The sequence below is a fragment of the Zonotrichia albicollis genome, chromosome 10 (genome assembly GCF_047830755.1).
Source record: "Zonotrichia albicollis isolate bZonAlb1 chromosome 10, bZonAlb1.hap1, whole genome shotgun sequence".
Taxonomy (NCBI): Eukaryota; Metazoa; Chordata; class Aves; order Passeriformes; family Passerellidae; genus Zonotrichia; species Zonotrichia albicollis.
The window spans coordinates 26,914,546-26,934,918 of record NC_133828.1 but is presented as its reverse complement, the minus strand read 5'-3'; the positions used below and the strand labels follow the sequence as shown (position 1 = coordinate 26,934,918).

The following is a 20,373-nucleotide window of genomic DNA, read 5'->3' as shown; positions in this document are numbered from 1 at the left end:
AGAAAAATTACTTCAACAAAAGCTAACAGAAGGCTTTATTTTCAAAACCAGGTTCAATTTTCAAGAGCATATAACTTCATGAGAGTAAGTGACAATTTTACAGAATCAAAGACTCAGAACCACAAAACAGCCTGGGTTAAAAGGGACCCATGACCAAACCCACAGTCTTGGTGTTATTAGCATCATGCCTGAACCAACTGAGGCACATTTACATAATCTTTACATCCTCAAGTCTAGAGTAACTTGACTATGGTAAGTTTCTGTGCGATTTTAGCAACTGTCTAGGTTACCATGATGATCTGAAATGGCTCTCTCATCTGGAAGCTGGTTGGTCAGCAAATAAACACCAAAATGGAGTGAGGAAATATCAGAATGCAGTCACATACCAGTTACAAATAAGTCTCATTATTTTTCTGCCAGAATGAACCCTACACTACAGTTTTCACTGTTTGCATATGCCACAAAATTGTGCCAAGAAATTGCTGCAATCCTACAAATCTTACTCCATGTGTTAAAGTTGTACAATAATTCTTGATATAATAATTATTTGATGAAGTTCCTCTGAGAACAAAAAATAATGAGACTAAGAATACATTCTGTACAATTTCATAAGACAAAATAAACCTGTGTGAGCAGTTTATCACAGAACAGAAAGCAAATAGCCTGGCACTATGAATTACTTTACAAACCCCAAACTTGGAAGTGTAACAGATTAAAGCACATGAAGAATATAAGCATCATTCGTGCAAGATGGTGAAACAAAGACAATGGAATCAAGACAAATATTGTTTATAAATATATTTATTATTAATGGTAGAGAAAACTGTCTGTAAAGCCTTGTTTTGGAATGGTTATGCTGGGATCCTGAAAATGAGTGATTACATATTTACAGGTTTAAAAAAAACATATGGGAAAAATTAATTGCACATCAGCATCCCACAATTACCAGACAGGACTGAGCCTACTAATAATCTTATCTGTTTATACTGCTAGCTACCAATGCATGTATCTATTAGCCATATGATTTTTTTCCTACAAATTCAAATAAAAATAATGCAAAGTAGAACAGTTGTAACAAACATTTTTCACAGAAAAGGCAAGTGATTCTGGCAATGAAATTCTGAAGAAAAGTGCATATTTTTTCCAGTTGTTTGCAATAACCCTGACACACAGAAGATAACTCTGGCATTTTCAGGCACGAATTACAAACAAAATAAAGGATAAAAAATAAATTACATTTTCAATCATAACATTTCTCACTCACCTGGTTTAAGATCATAGTGTATAATAGGGGGCTTGATCTCATTGAGATACCGTAGTGCATTTACAATTTGCATTACAATGGACCTAGCTTCTTTCTCTGACATCAGTTTATGTTGCTTGAGATAGAAATCCAAGTCATTGCCTTCACAGTATTCTAAAACCGTGCAAAACCTAGGGTAGAATTTAGAGACAGAAAATGAATGAATGTATCATACTGCACAATCAGAAACAGTCATGACAACCTAGTTTCATTCTGACAAGTTTAAGAATGGCTGCCTGAATATTAAAATACATGAATGAAATTGTTCATGGAACACATGGTGTAACTATTAGCTCATGAAAACTAATGTAAATCAGAACATTTATACTAAAAGAGAAAATGCATGCATATGGATGAGAAATTAAGAAAAGCCTCTATTTGTAGTAGACACATTTCTCAAAATCAATATGCTTTCACTATCCCTTAAGATGTCCCAATTTCATGCCAAGAGGTACAGCCCAGTCACCAGGGGCTATGCCTAGGCTAGTAATGCTCCTGATGCCATTTAGTCTTGGAAAATTGTCCAAGGTATGGCAGCCTTTTGATGTCAGTCAGGTGTTGCAAAACACTCTCTATATCACCTTACAGAAAGCCTGCAATATTTAGCAGACAAAATTCTGCAACTAGTATGGGGTTTTTTAAAATGTTTTGGCTGAAAGCAAGAACATACGTTATTTTTGTTCAAATACTCTTCATTTCTGTTTATCTAATATACAGCACTAAAATCCCTGCCAAGTTCTACTTACGTATCTGTATCCAGGGAGAAGTAGTCATACAGTTTAACTATTCGGGGGTGATCCAGTTCTTTGTGTATTCTATACTCTCTGCAGGCATGTCTAAAAGAAGATGGATACATTAGCCCTCTACAATCAACAAAATGCTATTAAGCTTAGCATATGAAGTGTAAGTAATTAGTATTTACTTGTGGTAGTTTTCTTTCTTTTCATCCCTCCAGCTTTTGTTAAGCTGGTGAATCTTCACAGCAGCATATCTTTGTTCATAAAGATCAAAAGCCTAAAAAAAAGAAATGCATGAATATGGCAAAGTTATAACCAAAGGTGATAAAAATAACACCCAGTAAAGTGAGGAAAAAAGATAGCATGTAATTCACAAATCTATTGACAAGGCTACTGTCATGCTACCTCTCCTCCACAGGTTAATCGAAGCCTGGTCAACCCAGTACAGTCTTTCTACTTAGATCCCATTTTGTCCCCCCACCAAATTAAATGTATATAGCTCAAAAATGATATTTATCAGACTCAACAAACCCTACCTTGTACACTTCACTGAAGCCACCTCGGCCAAGTAAATGGAGTAACAAATACCGCTCATTCAATGTGGGGTGATCTTTAAATCTTGAAAGAAAAAAAAATGGTTTTATTCTGTTTCAGGTAAACAAGTAGCATCTAAAATGCAAATTTCTTAGTATTACTCATCAAATAAAGTTTTCTTTTTAGAAACAACATATAATATGCTGAGCAATATTACACCACAAGAAACCTTATTGGTACAACATGACCAATACCTTTTGACTATTTAGTTTACACATACTAACACAACACTATCATCAAAACAATCAATCCTGGCAAACATTTCGTTATTTTTCTCTGTTTTTTTTTTTTGAAGATAAGAAAAGCTTGCTTAAATTTAAACATGTGATACATGGGTCTCTTTGTTGTGCCAAATTTTAGAGAAGACTCACATTTCAACTTTCCGGAACAGACAACAAGGACATTCTTCTAATTTCACACAAAACATGACTAGATATGTATATTACTGCCTTGTAAAAAAAAATTGGTTTTATATAACACTAAGAAGTTAAAACAAATCAAAAACAGCAATATGGGGAAAACACATGAAAAAATTGACTATCTGCTCACACTTAAGCAAAAGCAAAATGAAAACACTTCTTCCAAATATAAAATGATACTGCCAGACCAAGAAAAAGGACCATACTCTCTCTCCTAAAATATATAGAAGATAAAATACATTCTTCCATCCAATCAGAGGAAGAGATCTGAATATTCATCACATTCTTAGTATAGCAATGAGACAAGGCAAGAATCTAAGGCAAGCTGCCAGTTATATTCCATAGAAAACTTTAAAGAAGAATTTAGGGCCAGTCTGCCAACAGCTCATCCTATCCTTCCATATTCTCTACAGTTTTAGAAGTATGGTCATAGGTAGTCAAGTATTTGAGAGAAGATGTTCTGGCCTACTGTGCCCCTTTCAGAAATAAAACATTCCTTTTTATTCACTAGAAAGATACATACTTCAATGCTAAATATTTTTAAGGAAACCATAAACAGTAAATAACGCATTACAGTGTAGAAGAAAAACAAATTTAGAAGCAGCATCATTAGGCACTTGATGTCATGTGACCAGTAGCCCAATTCTTTTTTTATGATCTTGCTAGCAGATGTGTACCTCCAGTAGGCCAATCTTGTGAATCTTACCACCTTCCTTTCCACTGCTTGTGCTACTCTGTGGCTCTCCATGGCTCAGAACCTGCACCCCAACATCATGTGGGCTCCAGAGCCAGACAGGGCAGCCCTACCTGCACTCCCCACTTGTCCCATTATCCCAGGGCAGCCCTACCTGCACTCCCCATTCGTCCCATTGTTCCAGGGCAGCCCTAACCTGCACTCCCCACTCTCCCCACTCATCCCATTATTCCAGGGCAATTGTAGACATACAAGCTCATCCATGGGTAGATGGACTTGTTGCTGGAACAGGAAGAAAATGGGCTTAGCTTTACAGCACAGCTGGAAGTGGAAATCCCAACAGGATTTGAGTCAGAAGCCAGCAGTTGCTTTGCTGAGAACTCTCTCCCTTACCAAAGAGCCACATCACCCAGACATGTTAGGAAAGACAGCAGGGGCTACAGACCTAAATTATTTCTCCATTACTTCTCTCTTCTACATGAGGACTATAAGCTGTGGCTTGGCCACTTGGTAAACACTTGTCCAAACTCCCACAAAAACATGAACACACAGTTTAAAGCTTTCCATTCTGTACCATAAAATGGGTTGGCATTGACTGCAGATGATGAGCAGTGAAGCTGCACCATGGACTGAAGCTTGTCCATTCTCCTGTAACTGTTTTCAATTGTGACTGCAATTTGGACATTCTCTGCCCCACATATGCAGTGTTTTCAGTCAAAGCCTGTCATTTTTCTGTGCCATTTATTCCTTATTGCTGAAGGATAATTTTTAAAAAAACAACTAAACTTGTTCTAATGCAAACACTGAAGATTTATATAGGTTGTCATTTAACCTGCTTGTTTATTTGTTGTAGGACATTTATTTTAAAATAGTATTGTATACTTTTATTTTAAAATATGGATTTTTTAAAAAAGAAAATACTCTGCCATCAAGATGTAAGTATCAACACCCATTATTCTTCATACCCAAAACACAGAACAGTTTAGCTATCAATTAGCACTAAAGCAACAGGGTGACAAATAATTTCTGTACTACTGCATGGTAGGTACCATCAGAACAGTTAGGGACACTTTCACACCTCTTTTTTTTTTTAACATTTAAAAGCCTTAGTGTGAGCACAATTCTATTGTGTCTAAAAAGTAAAAAATAAATACTGAAGGCTTAAGGCTACTGTTTCATAAATATTTCCTAGTGCAGAAAGAGAAGTCCAGTCCTGTCCTTCCCCCTGGCTCATTCCAGCCTTGCACTGCCCTCTCTCCTCATGGCAGCATAAGTATTTTTGCGACTGGGCAAAGATCTAGACCAGGAAATTGATCCTGGATTAAAATTAATCCATCACAGGAGCTGGTTTTAATTTGGATTGATTTCCAGCATTGGTTCAGTAAAGAAATGTCACTGAAAGCATGTGAAAGAAAACAGGGCTAAGTAGCCAGGGAGAGGCAGAACCAGTTCCCTTCAAGCAACAGTGCCAGCTGAAAGTATTGGTGAAACTGCAGTGTCTGGATTTGTCATGATGGAAAACAGACTTAATGAAGTGGTGTAATTATTACTTTCAAAACTACACAGTAACAGTTGATATTATGTAGCAATTTAACATTGTGATACACTGCCATTCAAGGTGAAGTACAAAGTAACAACATAATATGGCTTTTTCCTGCTAGGTACCTACACCTAGTAGGAAATAAATCACAGAGCTATAAACACAAAACAAATTTTAAGTGCAGCACAAAATTGCTGCTGGTGCATCAAACCTCTTGCATTATTATCAACTATGTGAACTGCATTAAGTTATCTCACAAGTGTTTTTTTTTTAACTTAATAATATGGTCTAGCAAGTTTCAGCTCTTCACTATAAGCTGTGTAGGTATGTTTTTTTCTTGCATATTCAACAAAAACAATAATAACTGTACTAAATTTAAGAAATTTTAGTTAAGGTTAAATAAACTGGTGTTTAAAATACATATATAAACTTAGAAATGCAAAAAGAAATAATGAACAAGTCTCTCTTCTATAGGTAAAAATGTGATACTAGAGAATTACTTTAAAAACAGACATGCAAAATTAAGACAGTTAAGACTCTTACTGTGAATTATCTTCATTATTTATTCTTTTCAGTTCTCTAATGTGAAGATTCCTAACTCTTTCCAAACGTTCAAGTTCTGCTTGTATTTCAGCTTCCTCCTGCAAATGAAAAGAAGGAAATATAAAAGCTCATTTACTTCCCATTTGAAAAGGGTATTTTTACCCCTGCATCAATACTAGTGGTGATGGAGGAACATTACATTACAAAACCCTGCTGAACTAGAAGAAAGCACTGCTTTTCTCTTAAAGGCAGAAAAATTCAGAAAGATAAGGCAAAAGCCTGTTTCAAGAAATTTTTCTGTTCATGAACCTACAGGTAATGGGATGTTCATGGTTTTGTTCTGCACTGTAGGGATGCTATTTCAAATGAGAGGCAGCTGGGTTTTGTACCTCAGCCAAGGAGATAAATTATCTGGGAAGCACTCTGAAATTGATGTACAAAAAAAGAGAAAAAAATGGAGATATGGGCAATTATAGATTCTGTACAAACCAACAGATTAAGAAAAGACATATAAAATACTATAAGGCTGAAGTACAAATCAAGTAAAAGAATAAAAAAGCACCTCATTACAGCAGAAACATTCTTAAGGTGCTGATACAAGACACCAAAACCAACCTAATTAGAAAAGTTTCTTCCATTTGTAACTTATTAAAATTACAAATAAAGAATGTGTATTGCATAAGATTTTAAGCGCAAGTTCAAAAGAAGCATGTCAGGTAGGGGCACATTCCTTAACTCATTTCAGCACCTAATTTTATCTCATCTTTATTCTACGCATTAGGAAACAATGAAATAATTGTTTATTCAGGTCCTCTAGAATCACAAAGATTTCATGATGCCTAATTTGTGGAAACCTATGTATCTATACTCAAACTGAGAAACATACTCATTGAAAGATAGACAGGATTATATTGATTTCAGAGTTAGTGCTTCTAGAACTTGAAAATTTGAGGAAAGGGAAGACAAAATTAGTCCATATCAGAAAGTTCATAATTATGGAATTATTTCAGCTGAGAAGGAAAAAGGCCTGGCATCTGATACATATTTTTTTAGTAGCAGTACCCATCACCACCTCTTGTTATTTTGGCACAGTCTTTAGCACAGCAACATGGTATACCAAACTGGAATACTAATCAATCTTTTCTTTAAGAAAAAAAAAAAATCAGAAGAAAGAAAAGGAAAAAAAAGAAACAAGCATCACAAAAAAATTTACATATTTGTTTTCTGAAAGAAGCTAGATCAGTTTTCCAATCCGATTTTTTCTCTGTACAACCCAGGGGTGCTGGTGAAAGCAAGAGGGGAACAAGCCATGGCACAAGGGGATGGAGGCACAAGTCAGCAAGGTAAAGAGTAAATGCCATAATGATATAGCACTTTCATGAAGCAACAACTGTATTTGTATGATCTAAAACACATATTAAATGACCACATATCCAATGAATTGAGGAGTCTGGACTAGATGATTTCAGTGAATACCTTGAAACCACCCCCATAGGCGATGGGAAAAACTTCTCATCCCAAAACAAGACATGAGATGAACCTCCATGGAGGAAATGAAAATCAAATTCCTAGTAATTTAAAAGCTGGACTAAGTAGCACTGATCTGCCAGCAGATCTGGGTGGACCATTTATTTTTCCTAACATACAGTGTCAAGAGTTGGGTTTTTTCCTATTTATACAATGTTAAACTCCTTTTTTCTATAGTTACACACATCCCTGCAGTTCTCTGCTAAATACCCTGAAATGATAGGCAGTTTCTCATAACACAGTAGTCCTTTATAAAGAATTTCGGTCCTTCTCCCCTCACAAAAGGCCACACACTTATACACACAATTGTCTATGTTCTTCCCAAAGGCTAACAAAAAAAAAATCCATCAGTTATGCCTCTTTTGGACCTTTTTGTTCATATATTATGCAATTCAGTGGTTCTCAAAATGTGGTTCATAGGCCAATGTTAGTCCAAAGAGAACTGGCTGGTTGCATTGTTTCCAGCTGTTATTTAGGACACTCAGGCTGTGAATACCTTTAAGCAAGAATAAACCAGCTTAGCTGCCTCAGGTCACTGCTATATAAAAGGAAGTGAGAAAACAAGAGCCTCTCTCCAGGACCAAAGCAACTAGCTGGAAAAGAATTTCCTGGGTAGCAGTAGGAAAAGAAAACTGGTTGTGGCAGCATGTACAGGGCACCAAAAATAAGAGCACCAGGAAAGCATCTCAAGAGTGAAAAGGAAGAGGAGCAGTCAGCAAAACAGCATATGCTGAAGGAATGAAAAAAAGAAATGTAAATAGCAAAGAAGCTCAGGGAAGAAATACAGCCATGTAAAATGAAGGTAACAAAATTGGTGTTCTTAGTTAATGACTAAATCTGTATCACACATAAGAATTACAATGTAAGAATGTATTTTTATTATTTTCTTCAGATATAGTCAAGTATGATTTGCTAAGAATAACATTTGTTTTGCCCCTGGCATTTAGTCAAGGAATTTCCGTCATTTGCAAAGTACTCCAGCATTGATGCTCAAGGTGAAACCAAAATTCCAGTATTAAATGCTCCTGTAACAGTTTATTTCATCTATCATTTGAAATCCCCATTAGATTTCCATAAAGTTAAAGCCTGGGAAAAAAACCAAATTTCCAAACAGAATTTCCAAACAGAATTTCATGTGAAGCTTCTAAACCATTAACAATGAAGAACAATGTAGGCAGTCTACTTCACCAGTGCCAGCAAATTATATGCAGATTTCCTACTACAGATTCAAGTACTTTCTGCATATTCTTTAGAAACAGCTGCAGCTATCTCAAGGGGCCCAGTTCAGTTTATTAGAGTAGGATTTATAACAGGTGGCTTGTACATTTGAAGAGAAAAGGCCTGAAACAGACTTGCAACATTTCACAGGGAAAACACTACTACCTGTTTTGACTCAACAACTCAGGAACTACACTCAGCACATATAAGTCCTTTTCCTTCACTCTTCTTGAGATATTTCTGTCTGCATCAACTGCCATTCCATTTTACAGGTTATTCCTTAAAATCTTTGCTTGAATGAGCAATAGTTTCTTCATATAATAATTATCTCACTACACAGAATTATTAGAATGATAGGGTTCAAGAAAAAGGGATTTTTAAGAGTCAAAAACAAGAGTAAAATATCTAACTGCAGAAATAATTTAGGACATAGAGAACAGATTTTCCATAGAAGTAGGAAAATTATATTCTCTTGTGATAGGTAATATGCTAACTGATAACAACTGAAGTGAATACTGCAGAGAATGAAAATGTTACATTAATTCAGAAGTACAATGCTGTGAATTGGACCTTCTTAAAGGCCAAAAAACAAAAATAAAGAGCCCGTGCATCAAACTTAGCTGGCTCGCTGAGCTGTGAAACAAGAGCTCAGAAGGAAAGGGAAGGGCAGGATCAGTGGCATCATCACTGTCAGCACTCTTGGAGGGATTTAAGGAACCAGGACAGCGTTACACTGGATGGACTCATTACTGCTCCCCTGTAATCCCAGAGTTTATGAAAAGTTGCACAAACAGAAACAAAAGGAAAGTCACTATTAGGCATAAAAGAATACAGTGCTTTTAGTATTGAGTTTTTTAATCAGACAGTTCTCAATAACCTATCTATTCATTTGACAGCACTAATTTTTATGGGTTTGGCCATGATTAAAGAAACATACCTTTTTGAGATGTCCTAATCGAAGCTTGAAAATTTCTTCCTGTTCATGGTACTCTGCTAGAGTCAAACTGAAAAATGAAACAATCATGTAATTATAACTTTTATATGGTGGCAAAAAAAACAATAGCATTTTTACTTTAAAACTACAGTACATCTGGTATTTTGTTATTTAGAAGTCATTAGAAGTCCTAGAAGTACACTTTTGAACCATCTGAACATCTTGGATTTGTCATCAAAACACACCTACAGAATGCCTATATTTGGTATTCTGCAATATTAACTGCCTCTCCCATTGAACCATTTTGCTTCTTCCAGACAGCCTGTTAATTACCTAGGTGCATCTTCAATCATATCACCATCCCAGATTTTAGCTGATCCTACTCCACTGCTTGGTTCTCAACTCTAACACATTCAGAAATTAGACAAGAATGGTAACACTGGATTTCTGAGCTGTGATTTATAGACAGTAGTGCAAAACTGTACTTTTCAAGTTCATTAGCACTACATTTTGCATGAAACCACAAATTCAGTTTTGAATTCACACGTGACTCTCCTGCTTGTTCTCTTTGCATCTTCCTTTTCTCTGCAATTTTTGGCTACAAATAATTCAGTGGTCCCTCACGGCCTATAGACTTGCTCAGACATAAAGGCAGTTATCATGCAGAGAATCTCGAGTGTTTGCAGAGATTAGTAACTAAGAAACCTGAGAACTGATTGCATGCAGTATCCATCTGGTGAACAAAAAGGACAAACCACCCAAAAAATAAACCCTAGAGACTTAGGTACCAGATAAGAAACCATGCACATAGGAGGAAGAGAAACAGGGGATGAGGAAGGAGAAAGAGGTATGGCCTCCTTGAAAGGGTTCACACAAATCCCTACAAAAGAAATTGAAATTACATTTTTTATTGTTTTGCCTAGACCTAATACGTCTTGCATGATATAAAGCTAAAACTCACAGTATATATTCTCACAAAGTCCATATTTCTGTGGGTTCAACTATCAGCTGGGAAGATCATATATTGCAAGTCTGAAGACTAGAATGTCTTGAGAAATACCAATAGTTTTCCCAGAGATGAGGGACACTAATTCAGATTTCTTTTACAGCAAATGCCAACCAACTTCAACAAAATTTGCAGAAATCTAATAGACTATGAGACTTTGTCCTCCTTTTTAAACTTCAAATTTACCACCGTTTTCACAATTCCAACACCTGTACTCTTATCACATCTCAAAAGTTTTGGATAAAGGAGTGCATCTTTTTCAGATAAAATCTGGCGGTTCTGAAGCTTTCATAGAGCCCTTTCCATTCCTGTTATTGTAAATACAGAATTTTCTGCCCATTTTCTGATTTGAGCAGAACAGAAAACTGATTCAACCACATCTCAGTGGAATTATTGAGGGTTTTTTTGACCACACCATCTAAATTTTCAAGAAATTAGAAAGAGCCTCACAAGACTGCAGTTATTTCATCAGCCTTCTGGGTCTGTAACATATAGAAAACACTCAGATCAGGTGACAAAAGCACCCATCATCACATCCTGTCAGAATCTGAGAAGCAAGCAATCTTTTCTTTTAAGACATGTAATGCAAAGTTACCCTGCATCTTTTTTTTCTTACTGGAATTCAGAGCAGTCTTGTATTATAGTCAATTGACTTCCCCAAATACTATACAGGCAATGGAGGGAGGAAATTTGCCTCTCTGAGAAAGGCCTCTTACTACCAGATTTTGGGACCTAACATTTATATTCTCTTCCTAGCAGAATCTCCTCTGGGTTTAGATGTACGTTACATGTTAAAAGAAGAGGCATTAAAGCAAATGCAAAATGGGCTGTCTCCACAGCTGGGAAAGCTGGCAATGTACTTGGACTTTGTACAGTCCAAGCAACAGCAAGAAACATAAGAAACAAATGCTCCAATTCCTGCTGTAATACATCTACTAGCACTATCAAAGAAATCCAGACCATGCTAGATGACCTAAAACAATATCCCCAACACTTTTTCAATACTTCCACTAAAACAGCAAATTACTCTAATGTGGATTAATTTCTCAGTTAAAAAAGACCAATGCCAGTGTTAACAAGGTTGAATATTGTCACTCCTAGATCCTAGTCTACACTATGAATTACAGGTTTCCAGAAATACAGATACAGTAAAGTTTGTCTTTCTCAAGAAAAAGAGTGAGTATTTTAGGTGACTTTGCAAAGCTGAACCACCAGTAAAACACACTCAAAATATGAAGTTTATGACATGACTTGTCAGAACTTTTCAGAGAACACTGAGAACCGTAAAACCACAGATGTCCTTTAAAACTAACATAATACAGAAAATTTGGTCCTTTTTATAAAACCTGAGGTGTCCCCACAGCGTTACAAAGTGCCCAGACTGCTCTAGCAAATATCATCTTTCAGAAAGTCCTGAGACAGCCCTCTTGAGCACAGAGCACAACTTGGACATCATATAGAAAACATTAACATTCAAAGTCACTCTTCCCATGTTTCTATGCCACAACCCAATAAATGATTGTTTTTCATTTTTCTATTTCCTTACAAATCTAACTCTATTAGAAGCACAGCATGTTTCACAGCAATCTAAAACTGTCATTACTGACCACCACATTTTGGAGAAAGGCATATAAAACACAGAGCTGTGCACAGATATAGTCACTTTGGATTTTGTTCATTTATTTCTGAAAAACAAACCTTTATTCTCTCATACTTGCAAACACTTTTTTTTTAGGAGTTTATTAGTTTTTATCTAAAAATACAGTGTAGTTTGTATTAAAATAGCACACAACTAAAGCAGTAAGCCAATAACAGTGTCTGTTTCTGGCTGTAGGCCATGAGCTCACTGCACAGTCTGAAAACATCCTACCAGCCTAGAGACTGCTCCCCATCAGCCCACCCCTTCCTACCTGCATCCACTCACCACACCTTCTGCAGGACAGTGGCACCCTAGAGGCACCTTTTGAAAACCGAATTACAGAATCACACCATGTCTGGGTTGGAAGGGACCTTAAAGATCATCTGGTTGCAACCTCCTGTCATGGGCAGGGATGCCACCTACTAGATCTGGCTGCTCAGAGCACCATCCAAGGCACCTACAGCACACCGCAGTTTCATGCAGAAGGGGTTGCTCCTTTATCACCTGAGACACACAGGTCTCATCAGACGTGGAGGGAGAAAGGCTGAGGAGCACAGGGTAGGGACATCAACCAGAAACAAGGCTGCTGCCATCTAAAGCTGGATAGTCAGGCCTGGGGCTAATCTGAGGAGCACTGGGGAAGAAGGGCAGCTGGGAACAGGTTGCATGAATTAATATGGACCAGTCTGGTCCTGACCATGATCTTTTCTGCACAAAATTACTGTACAATAAATGCTGTATTTTAATAACTTTAATTTGGCTGCTGTCTGCAGCTAAATAAACTCTGAAACACATGCAATAAATTCCAGAAATTCCCCAAAATGCACTGGACATACTCTGTGTATGTAGCATAATTCTCCTGTGACATAAAGGGCCATGATGTGCCTCTCTCACTTGTTGATGGAAGAAAGTAGATAGCTTTCCTGGCTTGAAAGACTTGACTACCACCAATTAATTTTTTTTTTTTAATTAGGAAGAATAGGCCTTTCAGAGGCTTATGTTTTCACCACCAAATTTCAAAGGTTTTGACACAATATACATGCATTGACATCACGAGTCTTCTTTTCCCTTCTTCCTCACAAGTGCAGATAAAAACTTTCTACAATCACAATTCTTTTACTAGTGGGTACAGACAAGACAAAAATCCCAAACTAGCCATGTGTTTCTTGGTTCTCACCATGATCAAGCCTGGTATGTTTACAAGCATCTCTCTTCCCACCTCTGCCCTGGATACACAGGCACAGCAGAATGCAGCCAATGCTCCCTAACAGCCATACACACATCCAATCCAAGTTTGGGGGCTACAATTTCTGAAGCTCTTCCCTTTGTGTCCAAGCTTATTTTCACTCCAGTTCCCCAAATTTCTACAAGGATGAATAAAGTTCAACCAAGTCAAAACCTTTCATGACGTCTTTTCACCCACTGTTTCCATGTCTGCCTTAGAAATAGACTGCCTCAGGAAAGGAGCTGTCTTTACTTGTCCAGTAAAGCCCAGACACATTGTTGGCACTTCAGCCTGAAAAAGTTCCTGAAAATATTTTTATTTGTTCCATACAGAACAGAATGCTCCTGCTATGATGCATTTGCTCAGCCACAGTCACAAACCCTGCCAGCTCCCTCTGCTCCCCTCGTCCAAACTGCACGCAGGGACAAGGATGCACACAGGCTGCCATGGAGGAACTGGGGAGCACTGGAACAGGTGACAGGGAAGTGAATACAACTGAAATGGCTGAAGCTGCAGAAAAAGGATTCCACCATCTAAATCAAATAACACATTGCTCCTAGAAACAGCTGTCTCGTGAAAAAAGAGCTGCTTCCAAAAGGTGGGGACTTGCATTGTACTCTTACAGAATCCTCTCTCATGTCTCCAAAGAAATTGAAGAGAGGTTTCAAAGAGAATTTTCTCCAGGGCTAAAAAGGCAACCTCTACTTCAAATAATTTTTTTTCTTTAAATATATTTAAATTTATTCCTTTCACATAAGACTAATAGAATTACTTCGCTCAGTAGAAAACAGAACTCTCAAAACTGAAACTACTTTTTAGTTCTGGCTTAGGCCACAAAAGGGGAAGAATGATGGAAAACCAGGACAGTGTTTAGACTCATGTGCTCCATGTTACTTGAAGCACCAAGCCACCATTCACTCACAAGACACTGGCAAACTGGCCACTTTTATAACAATAACTTCAGAGCAAAAAGTCTGCTTTTACATTCCTATCAGAGACCACAGTAAATTCAGCTAAATTCAAACAATGTCCTTATTAGGAATGCCTCAGGCAACATCTTCAGTCTGTTTCAAAATAGTTGACACCTGTTTGCAGAGAAGCTTCAATACTCCTGATTGTTACAAAGCTGTAGATCATTTTGTCTCATCAATACCAGAAGCTGGAGATATTTTTTAAAGCAAACAATGCAGTGGTAAAGACACCTGTCGGTAACAAACCCTAGCAAGTCATTTGTATGTTTTAAATAAATCTGCTTGATCACTTGTAAGCATGTTGTACTAATTCACTACAGGTTTAGTTCATTAATCTCAAGCAGCTCTGCATTTCCTCATGCCTCATAAAAGCAGAGCCTTTTCCATTTGACTACACTAATTAAGATCATTACTGTCAAAGTAATGCAGAAACAGTGATAAGCAATGTAATAGGAAAGAATCACATAGAGCACATGACAAATTTACTCTAAAATGGAAGTGCATAATTAATGTCCTACCAAGATACACAAAACAATTAATTCTGTACTGAGAAGCAGAAAGGAGTCAACACATAATACTACAATACAAAGTTATAAGAAATCCTAAATACAAAAAACCCTTTTCAAGTAAAGGCCTAAGAGCATCATGTGGCTAAATGACTCTGATCTCAGGATGCACTACAGATCTCCTCAAAGATCTGAAACAAAATTTATAAGCTTATGATACAGGCAAGTAATCTCATATCTAGACTATCTAATGATCAAACTATGATACTTAAATGCAAAATGGTTTTGATTCAATTACTGCTTACATTTTAACTAGCATTAGATGCAAAAGGACAATTTTGATTGTTCTCCTGACAATTCCATAACAGGCAAGCATTTTCATGTGTCATTTAACACATAACTGGTTAAGCCAGATGAAATGAAAATTTGCAGTCTTTAGTAAATTGGAAATTATTTAACACCATGTAACACCAGAAAATATTCTGAAGTTTATTACCAGGACTTCATCTTGCCCTAATTAAAAATTAGAACATGCTGTCTGTATTTTTCCCCAATTTATATTTCATCATCTCTCAAAGGAGCACTAAGATTATGGGAGTATATCCAACCAAAAGTTAGCAAATAAAATTTCTGTAAATTTTCAGGTATTTTCCATTACTTAAACGTTACTTTTAATAACAGGAGGGATTACATTCAAACACACAGCAATATATTTTTAACACAACAGCAATATTTACTCTACTATTCTGAAGTATTAATTATGGTCTAAGAAGAACACAGGCACTAAGTATTACTAAAAAGTCACAATGAGCAATGACTCTTCAGCTCTCTACCAAAACAGGAGTAATGCTAACCAAGATTTACTTACATTGCCAGCCTTACTACTGTATTTTAATGGTATTTTTGTCACAGTAAAACTTCACAATGTGAATTTTAAGAACGCGTTATGCAAAACACATGCAGCTGTCTTCAAAGGGATGGTCCAAATGTATTTATTTAGCAGATCTAATCAGAGCAATTTATATACGCCCCCTCCCTGCAGGTATAAATTACTGCCTCCACATGTGAGGTGGCAAGTGACTATGCTCAATACAGGTAGCTTACTTCTGCTGAGTAACACAGATTAATTTGCTACTCTTTTAAAGCCTAGTTATTTACTTTTTATTTAAAAATAAACTGGGAACAGATATACTATCAGCTGCAGCATATTGGCTTAAAGGGCAGCAACTAATATCTTGAAGCAGCAATTTCATAAAATACTCAAATGAAATGTCAAGAACACATCTTTGTGTGCCTTGAATTATACCCTTTCTGTCTGCAGGAAAAAGATGTCCTCAGAAAAAAAGAGAGTTCTTTAAGGACTTTCCATTTTTATGTTTCAATGACAAAAAATGACAACACTGTCAATATGTGAAATGGGATCAGTAACTTCTGACAGTTGATCTCAGGATGTAGCATTCAGAAGGAGAGAAAAGATATTTCTGTTTTAAAACATGTCTTCACATACTAAAGGCTGAAAAAATATTTTTTTTGTCAACTAGATACTGCTATATGGAAAAAAATAATCTCCAACTAAAAGAGAAGCTCTTAAACCAACGTGGATACAGAAAAGTTCAATCAGTATCAGTGACATTAGAAGACTAAGAAGACAGGATAAGGAGACTTCTAGTTCAGGATAACATAAGGAACATTGCCTATCCCCATAATGGGCCCTTCTCTGGTGACTTTACCAAAAATAAATTGTACAACTTCATAGACAGTGCAATTGTACAACAACTTCATAGACAGTGGTGCAAATTTGCCTAGCATCAGCAAGTCCTTAGTGAGAATATAGCTGCTGAATATACCGAGTGCCTTTTTATGCTGTTATTTGAATAGAACACACACAGACAATATCTCAGAATTTATGTAAAAGACTGATTGAAATGTTAAACTTACAGCTGTGGTAAATTGGGTCTAACAAAGGGATCGTTTTCTGCCCCATTCACAGCTTTATTTTTCCTCTGCTTGGGTTCAGAATTGGCAGATGGTGCCTGAGAATTATTTGTAGTTGGAGGCTTTCGCTTGGCCAGGAGCTTTCTCTGCCTTTCAATGTCTTCCCTTTGTTGATTCACCCACTCTTGCTGCCTGTAAACCCCAAAAAGAGCTTTATTAAAGTTTCATCAATTAGCATTTTTTCAAGAACTATCTTTTTAACTGATAAGGCATTTAGAAATTTAAAAAAACTTACTGAACGTGTGAAAATGTTCCCTAGGAGAATGAACACCAGTGTTCTTCATGAAGTGGAAAAATTTTGCTAAAGTTATGGCACAATTTACTTTTTAAATATATGGTGGTTTCAGGGAGATTGTTTGGGTTTTGTTGTTGTTTTGGGGTTTTGTGGGGGTTTTGGTTTTTTTGTTTTGTTTTTGAAAGTGCTATGGATGATTTCTGCACTAGAAAAAGGAAAAAAAAAAATCTGAGCTGGTGGATATCTTATTTTATACAATCAAAACCACTCCCTGACAGCATCAATAGAGAGCACCTGATTTTTATAGGCCAATACTGAATTTGATCTGTTCATTCCCAAATAAACCATCAGTTTGGTTTTATGGTAAATGATTACAGCTTTTATGCCAAATACATCTACAGACTGTTTTTAAGACTGTTTAGAAAAGCAGTGTCCCAGGCAATCCCATAATACCAGGACTAAACACTGCCCTTCAAAAACAAAACTCTTGGTGAATTACTTAAAATATATGTATTCTTCTATCTACAAATCTATCTGTACTTCCAATGAATCAGACTAATTACCAAAGAACTCCTTTGGAAGCATTGCATAATTATTTTACCACCACCTCTGAGAGTCTTGCAGAGCCCTTTTCCTTGGCCCCATCTCTGCTGGAATACCTGCTATGGCAGCTCTTTTCCAGGTGGTTGCTCTCCCCCATCCACTTGCACTAAATCCCATCTGAGGCTGCCAGATTTGTCACTGCTCCTTCACAGCACTAAGGAGCTGCACACCACAGAAAGCTGCTGCCATGAGGATGTGCAGGTAGCACCTACCAGTGAGAACTTCACAGACCTCATTTGTCCCAATGACCACCAGGCATACTTGGTTAGCTTCCTGAAAAATCACTGATTTACCTTTATAATTCTATCAGCTGAGTTGAATAACTATGTGCTGCTTATTTACAACATTCATGCTATTGTAAAGATAGTTAAAGTGGAACCAAACTGATTTTCAGAGACACACAACCTTAGCATTCCCTCACCTGATTAATGGAGTTCTATATTTTATTCTCAGTCTTCAAAAGGCAAAGCAAAATACAACATATGAAAAGCTGCTTCAATCCTACAATATTAGTAATAAAAAAGTCCACTAGAGGGAAGTAACAATTAGTGAGAACTTTAAGAACATAGCATTGACTAACTTCACAAGATTTTGAAAAGCAAAGCCATCTGTCCACTGTTCAGTAAATGAAGCACCATGACGAACTGTTGTAAAATGCCCCAGGCGTAATCTGTCTTGCATGCTCTTCTCTCTGCTTGCCAGCTTCTCCTGTGTGCTCTAAGAAAACAACAAAAGAAATTTCATATTTAGTAACACTAAAGTGTACAAAAAGTCAATAAAACAGTCAGGTTTTTTTTTCTCCTCCAACAGCCTTTTAAGGCAAGGATAAGAGAAGTGTTAACAAAAATATGTTGCAGTATTTACCCCATTTATTCTAATTTCTACAGAACTCAAGCTGCAGTTGCCAGAACCAGTACTAGAGGACAATTTGTGCACCAAAATCCCCCCTGAGTTTGGCTCTGTTACCCTATAAAGTTTGCTGCCCCTCCTCATTAAAAAAGCACTTTAGAGTATCAGCATCATAGAGGATATAATTAAGATTCTACCTGTACATGTCTACTACAACAAATAACTGACTCAAATATGATAAAGAAAGCATTTCCTATACTTGGCCTGGAAATTCCTTGCCAGAGCATCTACGTTAGTGCTGGTACCAAGGGACCTGGGGCAGGGACCTCTGTGTGGCACTGCACTGTGGGCAGCCCTGACTGCACCAGATATCCACTTGCAGAAGCAAAGCAGATTCCCTTCTCAGAACCAGCACTGCCACCACAGGCACCCTTGGGATGTGACAGCCAACCGAGTCTGCCTGCTCTCCCTCAAAGAAGGAGCACTGTGAACACCTAATGCAAGGAAACCTCTTTGATTGCTACAAATGCTTGCTTCATAACAAATGTCTATGGCCCAAAATCATACACACAAAAAGTGAGAGGTTGTCAGAATTACGGCTGTTCTTACAAACACTTCTAGGCTGAAGAAGGGCTTTTCACAGGAAACATCCCTTGTGGGATTCTCAGTCAGAGGATATGCACTTACTATCATGCCAAACAGATGTGATGCATCTTTCCCCTGCATTCCCCTCATGCTGGAACTTAAAAAGATCTGCAATAATTTATTTATGACATGCTGGTGAGAAAACTCCTGAATCCTCCAATGGCTCACTGTGTGCCATTGTATATGACAGCAGGATCCAGCAGCCAGCACTAGGGAAGGCACTGGGGCTGTTTGTCTTAAACTTTTTGGTACCTTAATTTCTAATAACATGATTTCCTATTAACTTTTTAACATTTTTAAAAAATAGGCTATTTTAAAGAAGAGGGAGAGAAACAAGGTATCCTTGTTGCCTAATAAATTGCTACTAGTTTAAATATAATTGGGGTGAAATTTTTAAAAAGTGATTCTTTCATTACTGGCAGTTATGAAGGCAGTCATCTTCATTTCCTTTTTTCCATTAATTCTGAGCTGACACAGCATTTTATCATTCTACATCAAAAATTACCATAGCCACTTAAGTGTCTCACAAAGAGATATTATCCATCTCCTCTTCACAACAGATTATGTTCAAAAATTCTTTTATCCAGTGTAATCTTAAAATTTTTCCAGAAAATATGCCATATATTAAATTCATAACTTTAACGATTTGCTATTTTGCTTTACTTGCGATGGGCAAATCCTTAAATTAAAAAAGGTACATTTTCCACAATCCGAAAAAGGTTAAATGTTTTATTTAGCTTATTCAGGTTTATAAAAATATTGCCAGATAGAGACCATGGATACAAAGTTTCAATCAAGTGACAAATATGAAAAAGTCGAAGTGAAAATGAAGGAATCATAATGGAGTTTTACAGCAGTTTCCAAGCTTTTATAATGAAGATTTTAAGAGCAATAAACTTACCTTTTCAATTAGAAGCTTCTTGCTCATTGAAATACATTTGTTTAACCTTTCTTTGTATTTTTCAAGTAGTTTTTGTTGTTCATCTATTTGTCTTCTAAGATCACAATTAGCCTAATAAATATATACAAAATATGAAGAGATATATTGAAACAGCTTTTAAATCAGCTGTCACATAAAATAAATATATCTAATTTCACATGACTAAAGTAAGAATGTTTATGCATGCTTATACATGCATAAACACATCTATTTATCTAAATAAAAAATTAATTTCACAGATATATCCCTA

General features: G+C 36.7%; 1 protein-coding gene across 3 annotated transcripts in view; it reads right to left on the bottom strand.

Moving 5' to 3' along the window:
* The window catches only part of TLK1 (tousled like kinase 1), a 76,585-nt gene that overhangs the window by 7,663 nt on the left and 48,549 nt on the right, over positions 1-20,373 (bottom strand). For all 3 annotated transcript variants that reach the window (XM_005484052.4, XM_074548508.1, XM_005484051.4), the window contains exons 9-17: positions 20,085-20,195; positions 18,270-18,406; positions 16,795-16,983; positions 9,513-9,579; positions 5,831-5,928; positions 2,577-2,658; positions 2,226-2,317; positions 2,050-2,139; positions 1,265-1,434 (exon numbers count right to left, since the gene is read on the bottom strand). In XM_005484052.4, coding sequence (XP_005484109.1) covers positions 1,265-1,434; positions 2,050-2,139; positions 2,226-2,317; positions 2,577-2,658; positions 5,831-5,928; positions 9,513-9,579; positions 16,795-16,983; positions 18,270-18,406; positions 20,085-20,195 — 1,036 coding nt within the window. The remainder of the gene's footprint in view (positions 1-1,264; positions 1,435-2,049; positions 2,140-2,225; positions 2,318-2,576; positions 2,659-5,830; positions 5,929-9,512; positions 9,580-16,794; positions 16,984-18,269; positions 18,407-20,084; positions 20,196-20,373) is intronic.